The 21,689-nt window shown below is 39.9% G+C and overlaps 1 protein-coding gene across 4 annotated transcripts in view; it reads left to right on the top strand.

The window, feature by feature from the left end:
* IL1RAP (interleukin 1 receptor accessory protein) overlaps nucleotides 1-21,689 on the top strand; it is a 144,485-nt gene that overhangs the window by 72,951 nt on the left and 49,845 nt on the right. For all 4 annotated transcript variants that reach the window (XR_003908709.1, XR_003908710.1, XM_029939635.1 and 1 more), the window contains exons 3-4: nucleotides 11,208-11,493; nucleotides 16,073-16,259. Coding sequence is in view for 2 of the 4 variants with exons in the window: in XM_029939635.1 (XP_029795495.1) it covers nucleotides 11,208-11,493; nucleotides 16,073-16,259 (473 nt within the window). In the remaining 2 variants the exon portion in view is untranslated. The remainder of the gene's footprint in view (nucleotides 1-11,207; nucleotides 11,494-16,072; nucleotides 16,260-21,689) is intronic.

Here is a 21,689-nt window from a genome sequence, read left to right as displayed (position 1 = left end):
TCATCTGTAAAAATCAACATAATTGTAGCTAAAACTTATTAGGTTCATACTGTGCACCTGAGCATATGGTATTTTTTGTGTATGATCTGTTTTACCCCTGTCAACAATTCTATGTGGTGGGTACTTTCATTAGCTATGTATTTTCTTGATCCTTCTTTCCAGGTGCCCCACGTGTGATCTGCATTACCATCTACTTTGCTTTCAGCCTCAAAGACAAGATCCACATATTAGTGTCTTTACCTGTAGTATGAGTGGGAGGAAAAGAATAATTGTGTGACTTGATCACATAGAATGCAAGCAGTGTTATCCTCTGTGGTCCACTGCGAATGTTATTTGTTCCAATATTCTGAGGTTTGCTTCTTTGTCTATTTTATCCTCTGGAATATAATATTGTACTGCTTACATGCCCAATACCAACTGGGAATGTTTCTGGAGACACGTATGAGGAGTATCTATTTTACCCGGATGATGTAATGGAAAGGAAATGACATTTAGATAGAAAAGAAGGGATTCTGTGCTTGCCACTTGTGAGCTCAATGCCATTTATCAAGCTAGCTCTCTGGGCTTAGTTGCCCCATTTGTAAAATGAAAGCGATATTCTGCATGTTTTAAAAACTGCCTTGTAGTCTAATGCCCTCAAACACTTTGTTAAGGGCAAGTCCCCATAGGTTAAATGTTAACAACATTTGTTGGGCCACGTTCAGTTTGAAATTGGCCATACTCAGGGTGGAATTCAGAGAGGAATGCAATATTAATAATAGGACCACTGATTAGCTCTTTGCTGAATACTTTAAAAGCATTATCTGATTTAATCATCAGATCAGCCTTCCTTGACACATAGGAGCATATAATTTGCTTGTGTGTCCTCACATGGCTAGGAAGTGACAGAACAGGCTTTGAACTAGGATTGTCAAACTCCAGAGACTAGGTACTGTGTATGCCGGAGGGAAAGTCGTTTTGGGATATAGGAGACTTGGGTTGGTCCTTCCCCATCTCTCTCATAGACTGTTGGTTCATGTCTCAGACCTGTTTTTATTCTCTGTTAGCTTCATTCACTCATCTGTGGTATGGGGATATTACCTGCTATTCTACCGACACTGGAGGCTACGACCAGATCTAAAATCCTTATGTTCTGGGATTTTGTGATAGAGTGTGAAATACCTTGAGTTCCAGTGCTGCGTTATCTGTTTCTTGAATAGAAATCTGAAGGCAGGGATTATATTTTTCCCTACATTTTGTTTATAGCCACTGGCACTCGTAGGACCCTGAATAAATATTATGTAATAATGAAAATAGAGAGGGAAGGCTGCTTGATTATTGTATGAGAATAGTAATTGGATCTTTACATCTTAATCACGGATTAGAAAAGATTGCTTGGGGGGAAAAAAAACCAGAAAGACCAGCTAATGACTGCTTAGAGTTTTCCCAGTGTAGTGTGCCACACTTGACATAAGCCAGTTTATTTATTGTCACAAAAGCCCTGCAAAGAAAATCATTCCCTTCAGCCACATGAGGATGCTCATTACAGTGATTTTTTTTAAAAGAAAATAATGGAACCGTAGTACAGAGGCAGCACACCCAGAATCCATTCTTTAGCCTCCCAGCCCCTGCTGCAACTCTGATGAGAGAAAACAGAGCCTTTTGTAGGTGGCTATTAGATGATGCTGTTCCATGTTCTTCCTTATTATGCAAAGCAGTAGGCAGGGGGTCTGTTGGACCCTACTTGGACATAACCCATGATGATTAAGCATCCTTTTGTTGGAGCTCCAGTTGTGAACTGACTTCATGGAGACCAAGAAAGAGCCTGCAGACCTTCAGCCGCTCTTCTAGACCTAGGGACTGTAAAATTCTCTGCAGAGGGAGACCCTGGGGTTTTTCCTCACATCCTCTGCCATCAAGGAAACTGTAGAACGTGGCACTCATGTTCACAGACTCAGAGAGGAACCCCAGAGAGTGACTGGAAACCATACTGTCCAGAGATCCCGGTGTACTGGCCGCCTAATGATAATTAGGCTCTGAAAAATCCCAACTCTCAGTCATCCTTTAGATAAAGTGATTTCGTAACTTTAAGTATCACGATGGTATATGTTCTGGCTTTAAACTTCATTGGTTTGGTTGTTTTCATTGGTGAGGGTTCATTTTCCATTTTCACCTCTTCCTTTTTGTTGTTTTCTTTGTTTTCACATTTGCCTGGTAATTGTTTGCTCCACATTAGAAAAAAAAAAAAAAACACTGGCCAGCCCCTCCCCTTTTAATTGATATAAAGTAACAGCCTTTAAGACATTGGAAAGATGACTGTCTGGTGCTGCAGGAGGGAGCACAGCACAATAGGGAATAAACCATGTTCTAGGATCAAGCTCTAATGACATTCTGCAAAACTGAGGCTTGCGGACCCCCCCACCCCTGCTCCCATAAACCAGCTTTCTGAATTTGGCATGCTTTCCTTATCTCGCAAATCTTCTCATCTGCTCAGGGCTGTTTCTTATTTTCTTCAAATTACTCAATCAAGAAAACTCCCTTTTTTAGTGGGAGTAAGGTATGTCTAATTATTTGGTCCAGGAAAACCATCTGCCGAGTTATTAGCTCAGCGTTGTTGAGCAGTACAAGCGACATGAGGATGTGTGATAGATGCTCTCAGTCTGGCTCTTCCTCCCCCACCCCTACCTTCTCTCTTGTCTTTTTAAAGCTTAGTTGATAACCACAGAACTTCAGAAGCATTTTCTAGACCTTTGTTTGAGTAGCTCTCCCCTAAATAAAAAACCTCTTTTAATGATGTTTTTCTACTTATATCATATTCTAGGAAATGTAGTTTGTAGATTTTTTTTTTCTTTTTGAAAACTGGTGGTTTGCTATAGAATTTTGCTAGAAAAATATTGTACTATTTTTTAATTGTTTTTATGTTTTATTTATTTTTTGAGAGAGAGAGAAAGAGAGAGAGACAGTGCGAACAGGGTAGGGTCAGAGAGAGAGGGAGACATAGAATCTGAATCAGGCTCCAGGCTCTGAGCCCACAAACCCTGAGATCATGACCTGAGCCAAAGTTGGATGCTCAACTGACTGAGCCACCCAGGTGCCCCAAAATTTCCTACTATTTTTTACTTTTTTCCATTGAGGGACAAAAAGAAAATATTTTTTAATGTTCTTTTAAAATTTTTTTTAATGTTTTATTTACTTTTGAGAGAGAGAGAGAGAGAGAGAGATAGCGTGAGCAGGGGAGGATTAGAGAGAGAGAGGGGGACAAAGAATCTGAAGCAGACTCCAGGCTCTGAGCTAGCTGTCAGTACAGAGCCCGACGCGGGACTCAAACCCACGAACTGTGAGATCATGACCTGACCTGAAGTCAGACGCTTAACCAACTGAGCCACCCAGGCACCCCAAGAAAATATTTTTTAATGTAATTAGTTAAAGAGACATAGACTTATGGGGTGGCTAAACCTCACGATTTATTCAACAGATGCAATAAGACATTGTTATCCTTCAGTATGATGATCAACTGTGACTAAGGAGACACAAAATAACCTTGGTTTAAACTAATCGTATCCAATGTTAATGTGTTTAGGAATAATCTGAAGATGTTGTTAAACTGTAGGTTCTAATGCAGTTAGTCCTGGTGGGGTCTGAAGATCTGCAGTTCTGACAAGCTACCAAGGTGCTGATAATGCTGGTGGGTTGTGGACCACACTTTGAGTAGCAATAATATTGAGTAGCAAGGGTTTATTTTTTAGGTAAAATCTAGAGCTAGAGAGCTCAGGGCTGGTAAGCAGCACCTTATGTTCTGCGTCTCACTCTCACATTCCACCATTTGCTAGGTGTGCCCTTCAGTCTTATCTTCCATGATGTGGCATCCCTCTTCCAAGAAGCAGGATGGAAGAAATTGGTTGGGAGCTGGAACATGGGAACATGCCAGTATCTCTCAAGAGATTTTTTTCTGGGGCACCTGGGTGGCACAGTCAATTAAGCGTCTGACTCTTCATTTTAGCTCAGGTCATGATCTCAGGATGTGAGATCAAGCCCAACGTGGGGCTCCACACTGAGCATGTAGCCTGCTTAATATTCTCTCTCATTCTCTCTCTCTCTCTCTCTCTCTCTCTCTCTCTGTCTCCCCCTCTGCCATCTCCGCAGCTCATGTGTGCATGTGCTTTTTTTTCTCTCTCAAAATAATAATAAAAATTTTAAAAAGTAATAAAAAAAGAAATGTTTGTTGGAATCTGCCACTTGACCTTTCAAATATATTCCATTGATCAGAACTTACCACTTGAGAACATCCAAGTGAGAGGAAAGCTTGAGAAATGTAGTCTTTCTTCTGAACAGCTCTGTGCCCAGATGGAAATTCCCATACTTTTGAAGAAGGAGAGTGTGGGAACAAGGTCAGTGGGACATGACTAGCAGTTTCTCCCATAGACCAGAGTGAGAAAATCATTTTCCAAAGGTCACACACAAAATGGCAGCCCACAGATTAATTGTCACCAATATGTGCATGGAACTTTGCAGTTGCTATTGTGCTTTATGTCTTAGGCTCATTCAGTTTTCATAACTCCTCTGTAGTATGAGCTTAAAGTTTTGGTCTTAGGAGCTGAGGTTCATAATGCTTGAGGGACTTATTCAGCCCGCCCCCTTTAAAACTGTAAATTCCTCCTTCCCTCTTCCCCCTCCCTCATTTCTGATCCTTCTTACCAGGTTTTATGTTTTTCTTTGTTCCATTGATTAACCTTCCAATATACTCTATACTTTTTCTTATTTATTTATTTTTAATATTTATTTATTTTTGAGAGACAGAGAGAGACAGCACAAGCGGGGGGGTGGGCAGAGAGGGAGGGAGACACAGAATCTGAAGCAGGCTCCAGGCTCTGAGCTAGCTGTCAGCACAGAGCCTGATGTGGGACTCAAACCCACGAACTGTGAGATCATGACCTGAGCAGACATCAGACGCTTAACCGACTGAGCCACCCAGGCCTCCCTCTATTTTTCTTATTTAGTGTGTCAGCTGTTTAATGTCAGTCTCCTTGTGTTAGGAGGTGAGCTCCATGAGACCTTGATTTTGTTCACCAGTGTGTCCTGAGCTTGACCCATGGCAGGATCCTCAGTGTGTAGTTTTTAAATGAATCATAGACCCAGGCTAATTTTTCCTGAGAAGCCTCATATATCACTAGGAAAACAAAATTAAGCAAAACTATAAGAATGGATTATAAAACCAGCCTTTTCATTATATTTAGCTTCTGCCCTCAGGATTAGAGAAGACTACTGAAGTTTATGGGGCCACTGGGTGGCTCAGTCAGGTAAGCATCCAACTTCAGCTCAGGTCATGATCTCACAGTCCATGAGTTCGAGCCCCACCCCCCCCACACCCCCAGAGGCTTTCTCTCTGACCCTCTCCTGCTCACGTTCTGCCTCTCTATCATATAAATAACTATTAAAAAGGTTAAAATAAAAGACTACTGACAGTTACTGATGGGACAGTTTCTAAAGCACACTGAGTTCCAGCTGAGGATATGAAAAAGGACTGTTTCTGATCACAATCCAATCTCAAGACCACCATTTCCTCCCCCTACCTAATGTAAAGTCATAGAATCACATGATAGCTCTACTCCTACTTAGAAGTCTGTTGTAATGGTTCATTCCATCAGGTATTTTCACTTATTCTTTTTCCAAGATTGCCAACTTCTTGCCAGGCAAGGACCTATTCAGATTTATTATGCAAATTCAGCCCAGTATGTACTGAACTCCTTTTATTATACCAAGCCCCTTAATCCTCATTCAACACCGTAAAGTAGGGATGTTACACAAGCAGAAACTGAGTCCTAGAGGGGAAGCATTTTGCCCAAGGTTCTATGTCAGTTAAGTGGCATATGGCAATTAATTACATATGGAAAGTAATTCTACCTGAAGTCTTCCTACATTTAAACCTTCCCCTCTTTCTTTTCTATACCTGAGCTTCCTGGGTTTTTATATCTACATGTCTTTCTACCCCAGCGCCCAGCCCAGTGCCTTGCTCCCGGCAGATTCTGAATGAATATTTAATAAATACAAATACATGAATAGCTTTCCTGTGGGAAATATCTTGCTTTGAATGTGTGAGCATGGATTAGGGACAAGCATCCTAGATCTATGTGCAGGCAGCCTTTATTTGTGCTACCACTCAGGCAAAAGTAAGTCAATTAATCTCTCTGTCTCCGTTTCCTGGCATGTAATGTGGGAATGGGCATGAAAGCCCAAGAGGGTGTTGTGAGATTAATTAGTTAAAATGTATACCCTGCTATATAAATGCTAATTGCTGTCAGGAGCGTGGGTTGGATTTTCCAGTGACTTGGCTTTGGGAGGCTTTGCACATTCCATTAGTCCTCTGTGCCACTCAGCCTCAGCCTTAAGAAATCCTTTGGCTGAGGGACATGATGACTTTGTGGCTCCCCATGTCGAGGGGCCAATTTAGAGAAGACTTCCCCTGTGGAGTACACTGGGTAAGAAGGGACATTTTAAACAAAAAAGTAATTCGCTCTGCCAATAATTTGTTAAATTCCCTTTGCTGTTATAAGAGACAAATATATTTGCACAGCAGCCTTTTCCCCAGTCTTTTCTTCTGCTCGTGCCTGCAGTGAGTCATATAATTAATTTGGTATTACATGACACTCCAGCCTGTTGCCATAGATTTTATTTTTATTTGTTCATTGAATAATTTAAAAAGCTCCAACAAAATACCCTCAGGTGGCTGGTGAGGGAAACTTAAAAACTCACAGAACAAATTTCAAATGGACAAATACCTGAAAGAAAAATCTCAATAATAATATCTTTCTCTCTCTCTCATTCTCTCTCTCTCTCTCTCTTTGTTTTTTTGCTGATGTTTAGGGATACCAATATGTGTATTTATATGTGTATTTTTCAGTCTCTATTGTAAAGGAGGCTGATTCACTTTATAGGTATGTTTATTTGGCCCATGGGACATTCTGTAAAAGAGATACCTAATAGGTATAGTGATTTATTTGCCACTTTAAGATGAATTGCATTTAAATTGATTGAAAAGATTTTAAGTCTATGGAATCAGCCAAAAATCTTAGTGATTGATCTGTATTTAAATTTTAGTATGTAAAGGCCTTTAACAAAAGCTATTTTAAAATGTGTCTGCTCTTGATTTATTAAGTTATGTGATAAAAGGAAAATCCTGCTTTTTGATAGTTAAGATAGAAATACTAGCTCCTGTAACTGATATAGAAATACTAATTACTGTAACAATATGCCCCCAAATTTCAGTGGCTTAACACAATAGAAGTTGATCTTTCCACTCAGTCACAGCCCCCTGAAAGTGAGGTGGCGTTTCTGAGGAGCTCTGCTCCAAGCAGGGTCAGGGATACAGGCTCCTTCCATCTCTAGATACTACGTTACTCAAAATTTTCTGGCCCTCAGGGACCCCATGTGAGAGAAGGAGAAAACATCATAGATTAAGCTAGGAGTTTCAGGTTAATACATTTCCAACTGCATCCATTGGCCAGAACCAAATCAAATGGCCCCAGTTCAGTGTCCAAGGGTATGCCGTTTCGATACGGGCCAAGGGAAGCCAGGGTTCAGGAACATTTACCAGTCTCTGCCACATCTGCCCCCGCAGTCACCGGAGTCCACTCCTGCTTCCTCCTCCGTAGGTCGGAGTAGGCGCTTACGGTTGAGATGTCACACTCGCTCTGCTCAGCACCCCCTTTCACGGTCTGCATTCTCCTACTTTTACAAAAGAAAAATTGACCTGTCACTTATCATCCATCTTACTATTCATCATTCCCAGGACTGTAAAAACCTGCAGGCACCAAACAAAGTGACAATTTGTAATATTGGTGTCAGGAAGTCTCTTTTAATCAAGGCACCATTAACCCTCAGAAGGGCCTCCTCTCTCTCTCTGGTTTACCAGGGTTCCTGTTATGACAGCTCACGGCATGTGAACTGTTGTCTACTGGCCCAAGTTGGGGCGATCTGAATTGAGGTATATTAGAGAGCAGAGTTGCAGAAAGGATGTTAACTTTCATCTGGTAGCGTTGTCTCTACCTTATCAAAATTTGGACACATTGTCCGAGCTCTGGAGGGAGGTGCCTTTAGGAACAGCAGAAAGAATATTTTTATCCAATACAGAAGGAAGTAGCATCTTTTTCCTTCAGATAACAAACAATATAGTGCCATTCCAGATACTGCCAGCTGCCCAACTACCTGTCACTCTTCTTCATTTAAACTAAACCTTATAATTCAAAAGTGAAATGACTATTGTGACAAAGCACGCGGATACAAATCTTGGAATTAAAAAGTGAAGTCAAGACTTCTTTTTCCTACCAGAAAGCTAATACAATTAGGATGGTGAAACCCCAGGAGTGGCTTTGCCAGTCCTATTTCATGATATGGGCTTTCTTCCTTCCTACCGTCCTTCCTTCCCTTTTTCCCCCTAATTATTATTTTAATTATATTCAAAGCAAATCATGCACAGAGATTTTTTAAAGGCCAATATATAAAAGGTTTATACCCAAATAATTGTACTCTTCCTGCCTAAGTTTCCTCACATCTTCTAGCTCTTTTCTTCAGAAGCCACTGCTTTTAAGTATTTTATTTATTCCTTCTGGCATTTTCTATCTATATTTTGCTAATCATTTTGTGCCTATTGTTAGTTTTCATTTTGACAACTCTGGGCATTTTTTTTTCACTTTTTAATTATAGTCCATGAGATTTCTCTCTCCTAAATGGCCATCCCCTCTCCTTTATTTACCCACCCCTCTCTACATATGTGCTGCAACATTTGAATCAATAATCATGTAATTAATATCCCTTCACATATTAATGAACTATGATTGTTTACTTTCTTACTTTTGGAAGTTATTAATTGCCTAGCCTTCATATGCTCGCTTTAATTTGGGTCTTTTGGATAACTGGTTTCATACTTTACAGTTGCCTTTCAGCATAATTTTCCACAGTGCCAATTTCATCAGATAGTTCATTAGTTACAATTATTATTATTTTTTTAATTGGAGATTTCCATTCCCTTCTACTTACCCTGGTTCATCCCCAAGCCCTGCCGTGTAGCTGTGAGCCTAGGATCTCCTTCACTGTTATACTGGAGATTCCTTTCCCGTCTCTGGAATTGCATTCCTTCTTCCTCCATCCCACAATTTGCTTTTTTCTCTCTCATTTTACTAACACAAATCCCTCAGAAGCCTCATGATAAAGAGCACATGGGAAGTAAAATTACTGAGTCCTGATGTGCCTGAAAATGCCACCTTCACACTTAATTGTTTCCATGGGTGTAGATACAAGATTGAAAATAATTCCCCTTCACATACATTGCTTCATTATCTTCCAGTTTCCAGTCTTTTTGAAAGTTCCAAAGCCATTCTGATCCCTGGTCTTTTGTAAGTGACTTTTTTTTTTTGTCTCCTTTCTTACTCTCTGGTAGTTTATAGCATCTTCTCTTTGTCCAGTTTTAAAAAATATTTTTGTGGTGTAAGTCTGTTTTCATTCACTTATTTAATTGATGGTTTTCCTCTTTCTTTCTTTCTTTTTTTTCCCCCTTTGTTGCATGTCATCTACGTCGAGGGACCCAAGTTAAAGGAGGCTCAATCCCGGTGTTTTTATCTCTGCCAAGGCAGGAGTAAAAGAAACCTAAAATATGCTCTAGCCCTTAAAATAATCAACACAAGTGACACTCACTGCATCATATTGGCCAGAGTCAGTCACGTGGCCTCTCCTTCAGAGGGACAGAAAAATGGAGGGTTTTTTTTTTTTGCCTAGGAAGAGAACCCAGAACTATTGGGTGAATGGCACTAGCGACTCCTGATCTCAGGGCTGCCGGTTCCTTCTGGGTCTTCTAAGCATTGGAAATCGTGCACTGGGGTGCTGTCCAGCTTTCTGTGCTGGACTAAGATTTGTCTGTTTCAATAGGCTGAACTGATTACAGCTTGTCAATTTTGATGTTGTTACCGTCTTTTTTCCTATTCTTGCTGTTACTTGGGGTTATGTCTTGAAAAATTGTTTTAGTTTTAGTGGCGTTTCAGAAAGGAGCGGCATTGGTTGCATGTATTCAATCTGGCATATGTATCTGAAAAACTGTAGTTGTAATTTCCTATAAACTGAATGAGCTGATTCTGCAACTTTGTAGCTTTAATGAAAATGTATTTGAAGAATCTGGTAAGATAGATGTTTTATTTTTTTTTAAATACTGTCATGTTTGCATTGGTGTGGACATTTTGCTCTCCCAATTCTTTCTTTGTATATTGAATTTTAAAAGATATTTCTAAATAAAAGCATAGTGATTATAAATAATAGTAATTTGTGGAGTCTTGAAAAAACCAGTTTGTTAAATTTCTCAGAGATCTATTACTTACTTAAGGATTGAGTGCTTCCAAATTCTTCTGCAGGTCACATAGCTTCCAATTCTTTGCTTTTATCAAAATTAAAGTAGCCACAAATCTAGTTGTTCTCTTGATTATCTGCTGCCACAAAAATGTTGCCTTGACAAACAACCACGAACTTAGTGGCAAACTTCATTTTATTTATTACGTGTGGTTTTGTTCGTGAGTCTGTTACGTAGGTACCTTTGCCTGGGCAGATCTAGCCCCCAAATCAGGAGACCTGGGAAGAACTGAGAGTCTTTTAAGGTTGTCCTTTCAGTTACAATTTTCCCCTTAGAACCTCCTCTGTCCCCACAGGGGTGAAAGAGCACATAATTTCTTTTTCAGGTGAGATTCTCCATCATTCCTTATAGGGTACAATAGGATCAAGTTATAAGATCCAGTCATTTCCAAGAGGTAACCAAAAATGATAACGGAAGGTAGATAAATCATTTCTTCATACCAAAGGCTTCTATTACATGCAATTATTATTATTATTATTATTATTATTATTATTAAGTTTACTTTTTTATTTTGAAAGAGAGAATGCAAGTGAGGGAGGGGCAAAGAGAAAAAGGCGGGGAGAGAGAATCCCAAGTAGGCTATGAACTGTCCGCGCATAGCCTGATGTGGGGCTCAGACTCATCAACTGAGATCATGACCTGAGCTGAAGTCAGAGGCTTAACTAACTGAGTCACCCAGGCGACCTGTATTTCATGCAATTATCACAGAAGGGCTACTAACCCTGACCAGGAAAGGGGGTTCCTGGAATAGACTGGGTGTCTTAAGAAGGTGTGTTCTCTGCAGACCTTGAAGATGAGATGACTCACCAGCCTTTTCTTTCTTTTTTGATCATTCCAGAGCGCTGTGATGACTGGGGACTAGATACCATGAGGCAGATCCAAGTGTTTGAAGATGAGCCAGCTCGCATCAAATGCCCGCTCTTTGAACATTTCTTGAAATACAACTACAGCACAGCCCATTCAGCTGGCCTTACTCTGATCTGGTATTGGACCAGGCAGGACCGGGACCTTGAGGAGCCAATTAACTTCCGCCTCCCTGACAACCGCATTAGTAAGGAGAAAGATGTGCTCTGGTTCCGGCCCACCCTCCTCAATGACACGGGCAACTATACCTGCATGTTAAGGTAGCCTGATTCTTGGTGGTGCCTTTCTCTTTTTCCTTTAGTTCCTGGGCTTTTATCAAGGTGAATGCGTCTGCTATAAAGCTGGGGAGGGGAAGGAAGCATCTAGAAAGAATTACACCTCACCTGAGTGGCCTGCCTGAAAGAAGTGTGCAGAGAAAATGCCTGTACTCCTGAGAACTTCCTTTATAAGTGGTTCCCTTTCAAACCCTGGCATATATCAAGATTAACTAATGCTGGAACCCTGTTTATTTGTTTCTTTTCCCTAATGTTAGAAACTGCCTGCATGTCTGCCCCACCTGGGGGCATCTCTTTCCCTAGACAATGAGCAGGGTGGGGAGTAGAACCCATTTATATCTGTTATTCTTGGCATCTTTCAAAGTGCCAGGCATAGAATGAAGCCTTTGGGTGCCTTATGGAAGAAGAGTATTGGGGAACCATCAAATGCATTTAGAGCAATGCCTTTCAAGTTTTTTCACCAAAATCCCCTAAAGAGCAAATAAGCACCATATCACTGGGAACCTGAGAATGTAATCCAAAGCACCCTACCAATACTGCAAAATTTCTTTCAAGTCAATTTTTGTAATCTTGAAGGCTCATGTAGATTTTTGTATTTTACTCCATAGCATACCCATTTTTCTGTTACCATAGATTAATATTATGTTTTGCTCTGGAAAAAAATTAACAAACTGAGCCCTTTCTGAAGAATACTATTTTTTATTTTTTATTTATTTTTAATATTTTTAGTGTTTATTTTTGAGAGAGAGACAGAGAGACAGAGACAGAACACATGTGAGTGGGGAGGAGCAGAGAGAAAGGGAGACAGAATTTGAAGCAGGCTCCAGGCTCTGAGCTGTTAGCATAGAGCCTGATGCAGGGCTGCAAGATTATGACCTGAGCTGAAGTCAGACACTTAACTGCCTGAACTGCCCCGGCACCCCAAGAATAATAATTTTTAAATGTTTATCTATTTATTTTGAGAGAGTGTGTGTGCGAGCAGGGTAGGAGCAGAGAGGGAGAGAAGGGGAGTGAGAATCCCAAGCAGGTTCCATGCTCAGTGCATAGCCTATACAGGGCTTGATCCCATGGCCCTGAGATCACGACCTGAGCCCAAATCAAGAGTCACTTAACCAAAGCAGCCACCCAGGCACCCCTAAAGAATAATCAGTTGATTTTATTTATTTCTCCTTGGTTCCTAAATAGCCGTCTTCTTTCCATGTCTTCATAAGGTCTTCCCTCTATGTCATCTCTGTCCTAATCTCTTCTTATAAGTACATCAATCATATCGGATCAGGGCCCACCATAGTCATTCATTTTACCTTAATTGTCTCTTTCAAGGGCTTGTCTCCAAATTCGGTCTATGTTGAATAGACATAGAATAATATAATGATAGATAATCCCACATCTTCTGAATGCCCCTGGGCTCTCATGGATATTAACTAGTCTCTGATGGAAAAATATGACTATGTTTTGATATATTTAAGCTGTGGCATGATGAAATGAAAATACTCTGTCGCAGAGTATTTTCATCACTGTGGCGCTGGGAGCCCCTTATAACTTCTGAAGTCCTGTTTGAGGTTTTCACCTGACTCTTTAGTTTCACTGGAGTGGACTCTAGACTAGCATCTAGGCTTCAAGGAGCTTGTGTCTACTGTTCGTTTCCCAAGACAGCGTTGTAGGAGAGTTTAGGACAGATTATAGTAGAAAGAGCAATGGATGAAAAGACACAGAAACTAGGCCATCAGCCCAGCCCTGACCCTACTCGGCTGGTGACCTCATGCAAGTCAGTGTCTGAGAGTTTCGGTATCTGTATCCTCCCAATGAGAAAATTAGCCTAAACTCTTTGACCTCCTTTTCATCTCTGATGATTGTTAATCCATTAACTTTCCACATGTAGTGGACATCAGGAAATGCCTGGGAAGGGGTCATCAGTAGCTTTCTGGGTGGTCTTGTTGTCTACTCTCCATTTTTTTTATTTAAAAAAATTTTTGATGTTTTTAATTTATTTTTGAGAGAAAGATAGAGAGAGTGTGAGCAGGGGAGAGTCAGAGAGAGAGGGAGACACAGAATCCAAAGACAGACTCTAGGCTCTGAGTTAGCTGTCAGCACAGAGCCCAATGCGGGGCTTGTACCCACAAGTTGTGAGATCATGACCTGAGCCAAAGTCAGACGCTGAACCGACTGAGGTACCCGTACTCTGCATTTTAGTGTATCATTGTCTCTATTTCTGTTTCCTATTTGTCTTGAGCCCTTCCTCAAACTTTTCTAACCTTCTTTTACATTACAGGAGTGGCATGGCTGTTTATGCCTGAGTATTCCTTAAATGCTGTTTATCAATTTCCAGATGGCCATATATTCAGTTTATCTGTCTACCTATCTTCTGTGTCCCTAAAGAGAATCTAGACTTGAACTTGTCTGGTGGGGACACCAGAAGCTTCCCAATGTCCTGAGATGATACCTAAATGGAGAATGTCCTTAAATTGAACCATATACAATCAAAGGCCCAATGTCTTTAAGGCCATAAATTAAGATTCATCCTCTAAGACTATACCATGTATATTCTTGCTTCAATATCTCTCTTACCCTCCCCTGCTTATGTTCTTTCTCTCTCTCAATTAATAAATAGACTTTTAAAAAAGAAAATTTCTTCCACATGGTAGACCTTTTGCTTTCTTTTTTTTTTTGAGTTTCTTAATTCAATTTATTTTTTTCATAGTTTATTGTCAAATTGGTTTCCATATAACACCCAGTTCTCTTCCCCACAAGTGCCCTCCTCCATTATCACCACCTCCTTTCCCCCTCCTCCTCTCCCTTCAACCCTTGGTTCATTTTCAGTATTCAATAGTCTCTCAAGTTTTGCGTCCCTTTCTCTCCCCAACCCTCTTTCCCTCTTCCCTGCCCCCTGGTCCTCCATTAAGTTTCTCCTGTTCTCCTGTAGACCTATGAGTGCAAACATATGGTATCTGTCCTTCTCTGCCTGACTTATTTCGCTTAGCATGACACCCTCAAGGTCCATCCACTTTGCTACAAATGGCCAGATTTCATTCTTTCTCATTGCCATGTAATTCTCCATCGTATATATATACCACATCTTCTCCACACCCAAAAAATGAATAATCCAGTGAAGAAATGGGCAGAAGACATGAATAGACACTTCTCCAAAGAGGACATCCAGATGGCCTACAGGCACATGAAACGATGTTCAGCATCACTCATCATCAAAACCACACTGAGATACCACTTCACGCCAGTAAGAGTGGCTAAAATGAAAAAATCAAGAGACTACAGATGCTGGCGAGGGTGTGGAGAGACGGGCACCTTCCTACACTGTTGGTGGGAATGTAAACTGGTACAGCTGCTCTGGAAAACAGTATGGAGATTCCTCAAAAAACTATCAGTAGAACTCCCCTATGACCCAGCAATAGCACTGCTAGGGATTTACCCAAGGGGTACAGAAGTGCTGATGCATAGCGGCACTTTCAACAATAGCCAAATTACGAAAAGAGCCTAAATGTCCATCACCTGATAAATGGACCTTTCGCTTTCTGTAGATAGAAATCAAAGCTGCCACTCTCCCTTCTCACCTTATTACCATTGTCGTAAAGCCATCTTTAAACACCCCTTCTTCTCATCTTGGGGAGGGAAATGCATCTCCCAGTTTCATTGCCTTTAGTGTCAATTAATTAGTTAATGAATATCTAATATGTGTTTGACACTTTACATAGAAATCACAAAAATGAGTAGACAGTGAATGATCCATTTACCCATCAACCTAAGAAATCAGTTACTTTCGTTATCTATGTTCCCTTTATTGTTTTCTCATACATAGACACATGTTTTACATCCATTCCATTCATTTAAGAAACATTTATTCAGGGGCACCTGGGTGGCTCAATTGGTTAACTGTACCACTTCAGCTCAGGTCATGATCTCACGGTTCATGAGTTCGAGTCCCTGTTGGGCTCAGAGCCTGGAGCCTTCTTAAGATTCTGTGTCTCCCTTTCTCTCTCTGCCCCTCCCCTTCTCGTGCTCTCTCTCTCTCTCTCTCTCTCAAAAGCATATAAACATTAAAAATATATTTATTTATTCAGTGCCTTCTTAAAGTGTAGACACTGTATTACATGCAGGGAACAGAAGAAAACACACAATGGTCATGCTCTTGTTTGAACTGGGATAAATTCAATCAAGGGAATGTCCAACGTGCTCAGAAAAGGAGAGGCCCTATTTAGAAATGGGGTGCATGGAGGATGACATGAAAAGTGTCCATGTGAAAGGTGGGGTGATGGGAGAAGAGCCCTGTCTGGGCAGATGAAACGACCTGTGCAGACATTCAAACATGAATGCAATTCATCCTAACAGGTAAATATTTCAGTATATCAATGGTAGTTAATTGTGTCTGTCTTTATTTTGTGATGTCAAATAATAGGAAATACCTCCAAAATACATTTAATTCTTACATGAACTTACAGATAAATGAAATCTCCACACATAGCATTATTTCCCTTTGCTCTTTTCAACAGGATTGCTGCATTAAATCAAATGAAAATGAGATTGCCCATTTATTGTATATTTCTCCTTTCAGGAACACCACATATTGCAGCAAAGTTGCATTTCCTCTGGAAGTGGTTCAGAAAGATAGCTGCTTCAATTCCTCCATGAAACTCCCAGTGCATAGACTGTATATAGAATATGGTGTGCAGAAGATCACTTGTCCAAATGTAGATGGGTTTTTTCCTTCCACTGTCAAACCAACCATCACTTGGTATATGGTAAGCAAGCTCGAGAGCATTTTGCCCTCTCTAAAATGGCAATAACTGTTTGTTGAGTTAATGTAGAAAATGCAATTGTACTCGTTAGATGTTTTATTTCTTCCTTCATAATTTTATACAAATCTTTTATCACTTCCTCACTTTTTGCCATTTTAAAGGAGGTTGTAGAGAATACTTTGCCTGACCATTCATCTGGTGTATGTCAACACCTTGATTAGTCAGTACTGTATTTTATTATTATTTGCGTGTGTTTTCATGTTGCCCTCATCTAAGAGACTTGGAAAATGTTGAATCAAAAGTGAAAGTGTTGAAAGGTGACACCTGGGGTAGTGGCATTGTTGTTTAATCTCTTCAAATATCCACATAAGCCAAAGCTAAAAACTCCTGGACCACATCCGCGACAAAACCGAGTGACAGGTTAACCACAAGACATACTCTCAGTGAAGTGAGTGAAACAAACCACATGCAGAACCAGTGTCTAGGGAAGGAGGCAGACGGAAGTAATGTGGTATCTGGCGGACTTGACAGCAAGGAACCCCCAAAAAGCCAATGGTGCTCACTGGAAAGTATGGTGGGCCAACTCGAGAACTGAGCTGCTGAAATTAGAAAGAGTTCTGCTCTCAAATAGAGGATGAGTCCACGAGGCCAATAGTAAGAAGTCTGAAGGGATTGAAATAGTTCAAGTGCCTCAGAACTCTGAACAAATGCCACCTACAGTCAGGAAAAGCTGCTGGGAGTGCGATCAAAAGTAGCAGGATCCCAACAGGACCACTGGGGTGCTTGGGTGGCTCAGTGAGTTAGGCATCTGACTCTCCATTTCAGCTCAGGTCATGATGGTTCATTAGCTCGAGCCCCACGTGGTTCATTATATTGACAGCTGACAGCACAGAGCCTGCTTGAGATACTCTCTCTCCCTTTCTCTCTGCCTCTTCCACACTCATGCATGAGCTCTCAATAAATAAATAAACAATATAAATAAAATAAGAAAAATATAAATAAATAAACAAAGAGATACATAATAAACATTAAGTAAACAGGATCAGGACAATATAGAGGAAGAAAAAAGAAGGACCAGCTAAAAATGGAGGTGCAGAAGAGGCTCAGGAAATCTCAAGATCCTAGTTTGTAAGAGAGATCTCTATGAGGTTAGAAATCCTCCAAACTCAAAAGCTCAGAAAAAAACCCCTTACTTTATATAAAAATGAACAACAAAAAGAACCAAGGGAAAAATCCCATTCAAAGTTATAAGAAAAAGGAGAAAAAGAAGCAGAATAACATTTCTACTAAAAAAGAAAAAGCATGCCATAAAGATATAATATGACTTGTTTCAAAAATGAGCTACAAGACATTAAGAAATGATACAAGACGGGGCAGCTGGGTGGCTCAGTCAGAAAGCTTTTCACTTCGGCTCAGGTCATGATCTCACGGTTCGTGCGTTCGGGCCCCCCATTGGGCTCTGTGCTGACAGCTCAAAGCCTGGAGCCTGCTTCAGATTCCATGTCTCCCTCACTCTCTGCCCCTTTTCCTACTTGCACTCTGTCTCTCAAAAATAAATAAACATTTAAAAAAATGATACAAGATGAGAAAGAATAACATAGGTAAATAAGAATTAGAAAAGTCCAAAACTTATACAACTCGGTAAAAATTTAGGAAGAAGAAAATAAGTCATTTCAGAAATGAAGGCTAAACTAAGAGGAACATAATTGTAAATGAATTTGTTAGATAATGCCTTAAGTTGAACAGAAACTAGAAGGGAGAGAAAATTTAAAATGGAAAATAAATGGTGAATAAAAATAAGGAGGCTAGGATGGATATACCAGTAACACATAAAGTAGACTTTATCGGAGATAAAGAGGACTTTTCAGAATAATAAAAGTGTCAGTTCATCAGGAAACTGTAAAAATAGTACAAGTATATGTGCTTCACAGCAGTGTATCCAAATGCATGGAGCAAAAGTTGGCAGATTTAAAGGAAGAAATAGGCAATTCATAATCATAGTTTAAAACGTTAGCATCTAACAGTGTAAATCATTAATGAAATGGCTTAGGGATGAACTTTAGGAGTTTTCCATTGGCCGAAAATGGAACAATTTGAACTTCAGGAAGGATAGTAGTCACAAGGGGTTAAATCTTAAGAATTAAATTTAAATCCATAGGTCCATACTATTTCAAAATAATTGGTCACATTTGGTGGATGATACAAAATCAATTTGTTATCTTGAAAACTGGTAAGGGAAAATATCAAGTATTTTTTCTGCTTTTCCTGTAAGAAATGTGCACTGAATAATGAAATAGGACAGAGAAGTGTGTTTTTATAAAGGTATATAATCATTTTGCAACCCATTCCATGAGAATGGAAACAGCTAGACTTATTTGTTCTCATGAAAGAATAAAATATCACTTATAATTGTGCCAAATGGATTAAGTCCTGAGTCTGATTTGGATCCCACTGCCATTTTGCAGGATATATAGAGAACAGGGGAATGTATTGATCTACACAATGAGTTTGCAGTCAGCAAAATCTGTACTGGAAAATTCTATAGGCCTTGGATTATTCAACAGATAAATTGCACGAAAAAAAGAAAGGCATGATGTGAGAATGTGTAGATTCAAAGGAACATATAATACAGCTTTAAAAATGGATGAGACGGGGGGCACCTGGGTGTCTCAGTTGGTTAATCCTCCAACTTCAGCTCAGGTCATGATCTCACGGTTCGCAGGTTCATGCCCTGCGTTGGGCTCTGTGCTGACAGCTCAGAACCTGGAGCCTGGTTCTGATTCTGTGTCTCCCTCTCTCTCTGACCCTCCCCCGCTCACACTCTGTCTCTCTCTCTCTCTCTCTCAAAAAATAAACATTAAAAAAAATTTTGATGGATGAGACTGTAGTGTCTATGGAAGTGATGAAGTTATAAATGAAAACAAAAACTGATTTTACTGTGAAAGTATAGATAATGGCCCCTTTGGGGGATTGTAAAAGATCTGTGATTGACATGGGACATGTGGAAGCCTTTCAGGGGTGATAAGTACTGTTCTATTTCTGGACCTGAGTTGTGGTCACAAAGGTATTTGCTTTATAATAATACATTAACTCATAGATACATTGGAATGTTTTTGTATCTATTTTATATTATAATAAAATGATAAAGAGAAAGGGAGGTAAAGAGGGAAGAAACAGAAAGAGAAAGACTGATTTAAGATATATAACAACTGATTTCAATATATGGGCCTTCATCAAATCGCGTTTTATTCTACTTATGAGAAAATCAGGGAACTCTGAGCACAGAATATTGATAATAAAATGTGTTATTATTACTTTTTAAATTGTGATAATGATACTGTAGTTATGCTTTCAGAAGGGGTCTTGTCACTTGGAGATGCACACAGATATATTTACCAGTGAAAATATGGAATGTCTGTGATTTGCTTCACAATAGTCTTGGGGTGCAGTGAGTAGGTGTAAATGAAATAAGACATAGACCAAATTGATACTTTTGAGGCTGAGTATAGTTACAGGTACAGGGGATCATTGTGCATCCTGTGATTGTAATGTTCCATAGTAAAAAGCATAAAAAATTATTAAAAGAATAATATGAACAACTTTATGTCAATACATATAATGTATCTTCCAGTTTCTTTAAGGATGTATTCTTCTATTTACCTGCAGTTGAGTTCTCTCATCTCTAACCTTGTTCACTGTTTCTGAACTTGGAATACTCAGTAGTCTGAAAAAATTATTTTATTTCCTTATGTATTCTGTAATTTTCCTTCCTTTTCCTTGCTATATTTCCTATTCCTGGAATGTCCCTTATTCTTTCATTAGAACAGATCAGATTCTACCATTTTCATGAAATGTTTGCTCCCTGTTCTCTCCAGCTAGAAATAATTTTTCCCTGGTATAAGCCCACAGCTACTTATGCCTGTCTCCATGTCGCTTTTCACTTCCTTTATTGTTTTACAGTCATTTATGTATACTTTCAATAGCCGTTGAAGATCAGTTTTATTCAGTGCAATATGTCAGGGGTTTATAATGAATGTGAGATATGTCCTGCCTTACATAGTTTCAAAAAGAGACCACAGTTTAATTCAAACACATTTATAAATAAGAATTCTTGGGGTCCATGGGAGACCCCATGCATCTGACTCTTGATATCTGCTCAGGTCATGATCTGAAGGTTCATGCAATGGAGCCCCGTGCTGGGCTCTGTGCTGACAGTACGGAGCCTGCTTGGTATTCTCTTTATTCCTTGCTTGCTGCCCCTCTCCTACATGTGTGCGCGCTCTCTCTCTCATCAAAAAGTAGAATTCTAAGTTCCACAAGAGTGTGGAATCATTCATTGTAGAAGAATGATCTTCCACAAAAGCTCATTAATAGTTGGTTTAAAGAAGAGGGAGAAATTTACATGCATGTGCCCTGTGAGATTGACTATTTCTTGAGGGCAAAGTTACAGCATACCCATCTTTGTATTCTATTTTTTATTCTTTTTTTTTTTTTTGTCTTTATTTTTGAGAGACAGTCTGAGCAGGAGAGGGTCAGAGAGAGAGGCAGATACAGAATCTGAAGCAGACTCCAAGTTCTGGGCTAGCTGTCAGCACAGAGCCCAACGCAGGGCTTGAACCCATGAACCATGAGATCATGACCTGAGCCGAAGCCAGACGCTCAACCAACTGAGTCACCCAGGTGCCCCCCCATCTCTGTATTCTTAATGATTTTCAGATTTTTTGGTTTCCTGGTTGGATGCACGATGGTGCTATTAACCAAGGTATGAAACCTCAGGGAAGGAGCAGGTTTGGGGGGCAAGTAATGGATTTAGATAATGTCAGATGGAGTTAGAAGTGTCTGTAAGATACCTATGTGGCAGTGACCTGTAGGCAGTGGCTACATGCGTATGTGTCTAGAGCTTAGAAGAAAAAAATCAAAGCTGGAGACAGATAATTGGATGCATCTATATTATAGTTGAATCCCTAAAATATAAAATAAAATAAAATAAAATAAAATAAAATAAAATAAAATGATAAGACAAAAGGGCTAAGGTGAAAATCTGGAGAGAGTGTTCATGGGGTGAATGAAAGCAGGAAGCCTGGAAAGAAGATCTAGAAAAAAAGTCATAGCAGTGAAACCATTGCCATGGCAGATACCCAACAATGTGCAGGTGACTAGAAAGGACAATCAGGAACCTGACATCCTTTCTATTCTGTGATTATGAAAAGGTTGTGACTGATGTGTACTATATACTGCTTTTTATTTCTCCATCTTGAAGTAACTGACACCTTTAATCCCAAGAGGTCTGAAATCTTGGGAGTAAAATCAGGGTTCTTAGAAGGGGCATCCTCCCATCACTGACATTGCTTTCTATCGTCTACCTTCTACAGTCATGCCCTGCATCCCTCTGGATTTCTTGGCCCTCCTACAGTAGTTCTTTCTCAGTTGTTA

Source organism: Suricata suricatta, chromosome 5 (genome assembly GCF_006229205.1).
Source record: "Suricata suricatta isolate VVHF042 chromosome 5, meerkat_22Aug2017_6uvM2_HiC, whole genome shotgun sequence".
Classification (NCBI taxonomy): domain Eukaryota; kingdom Metazoa; phylum Chordata; class Mammalia; order Carnivora; family Herpestidae; genus Suricata; species Suricata suricatta.
Note: the sequence above shows the minus strand (reverse complement) of the source record. Positions and strands in the feature narration are given on the sequence as shown.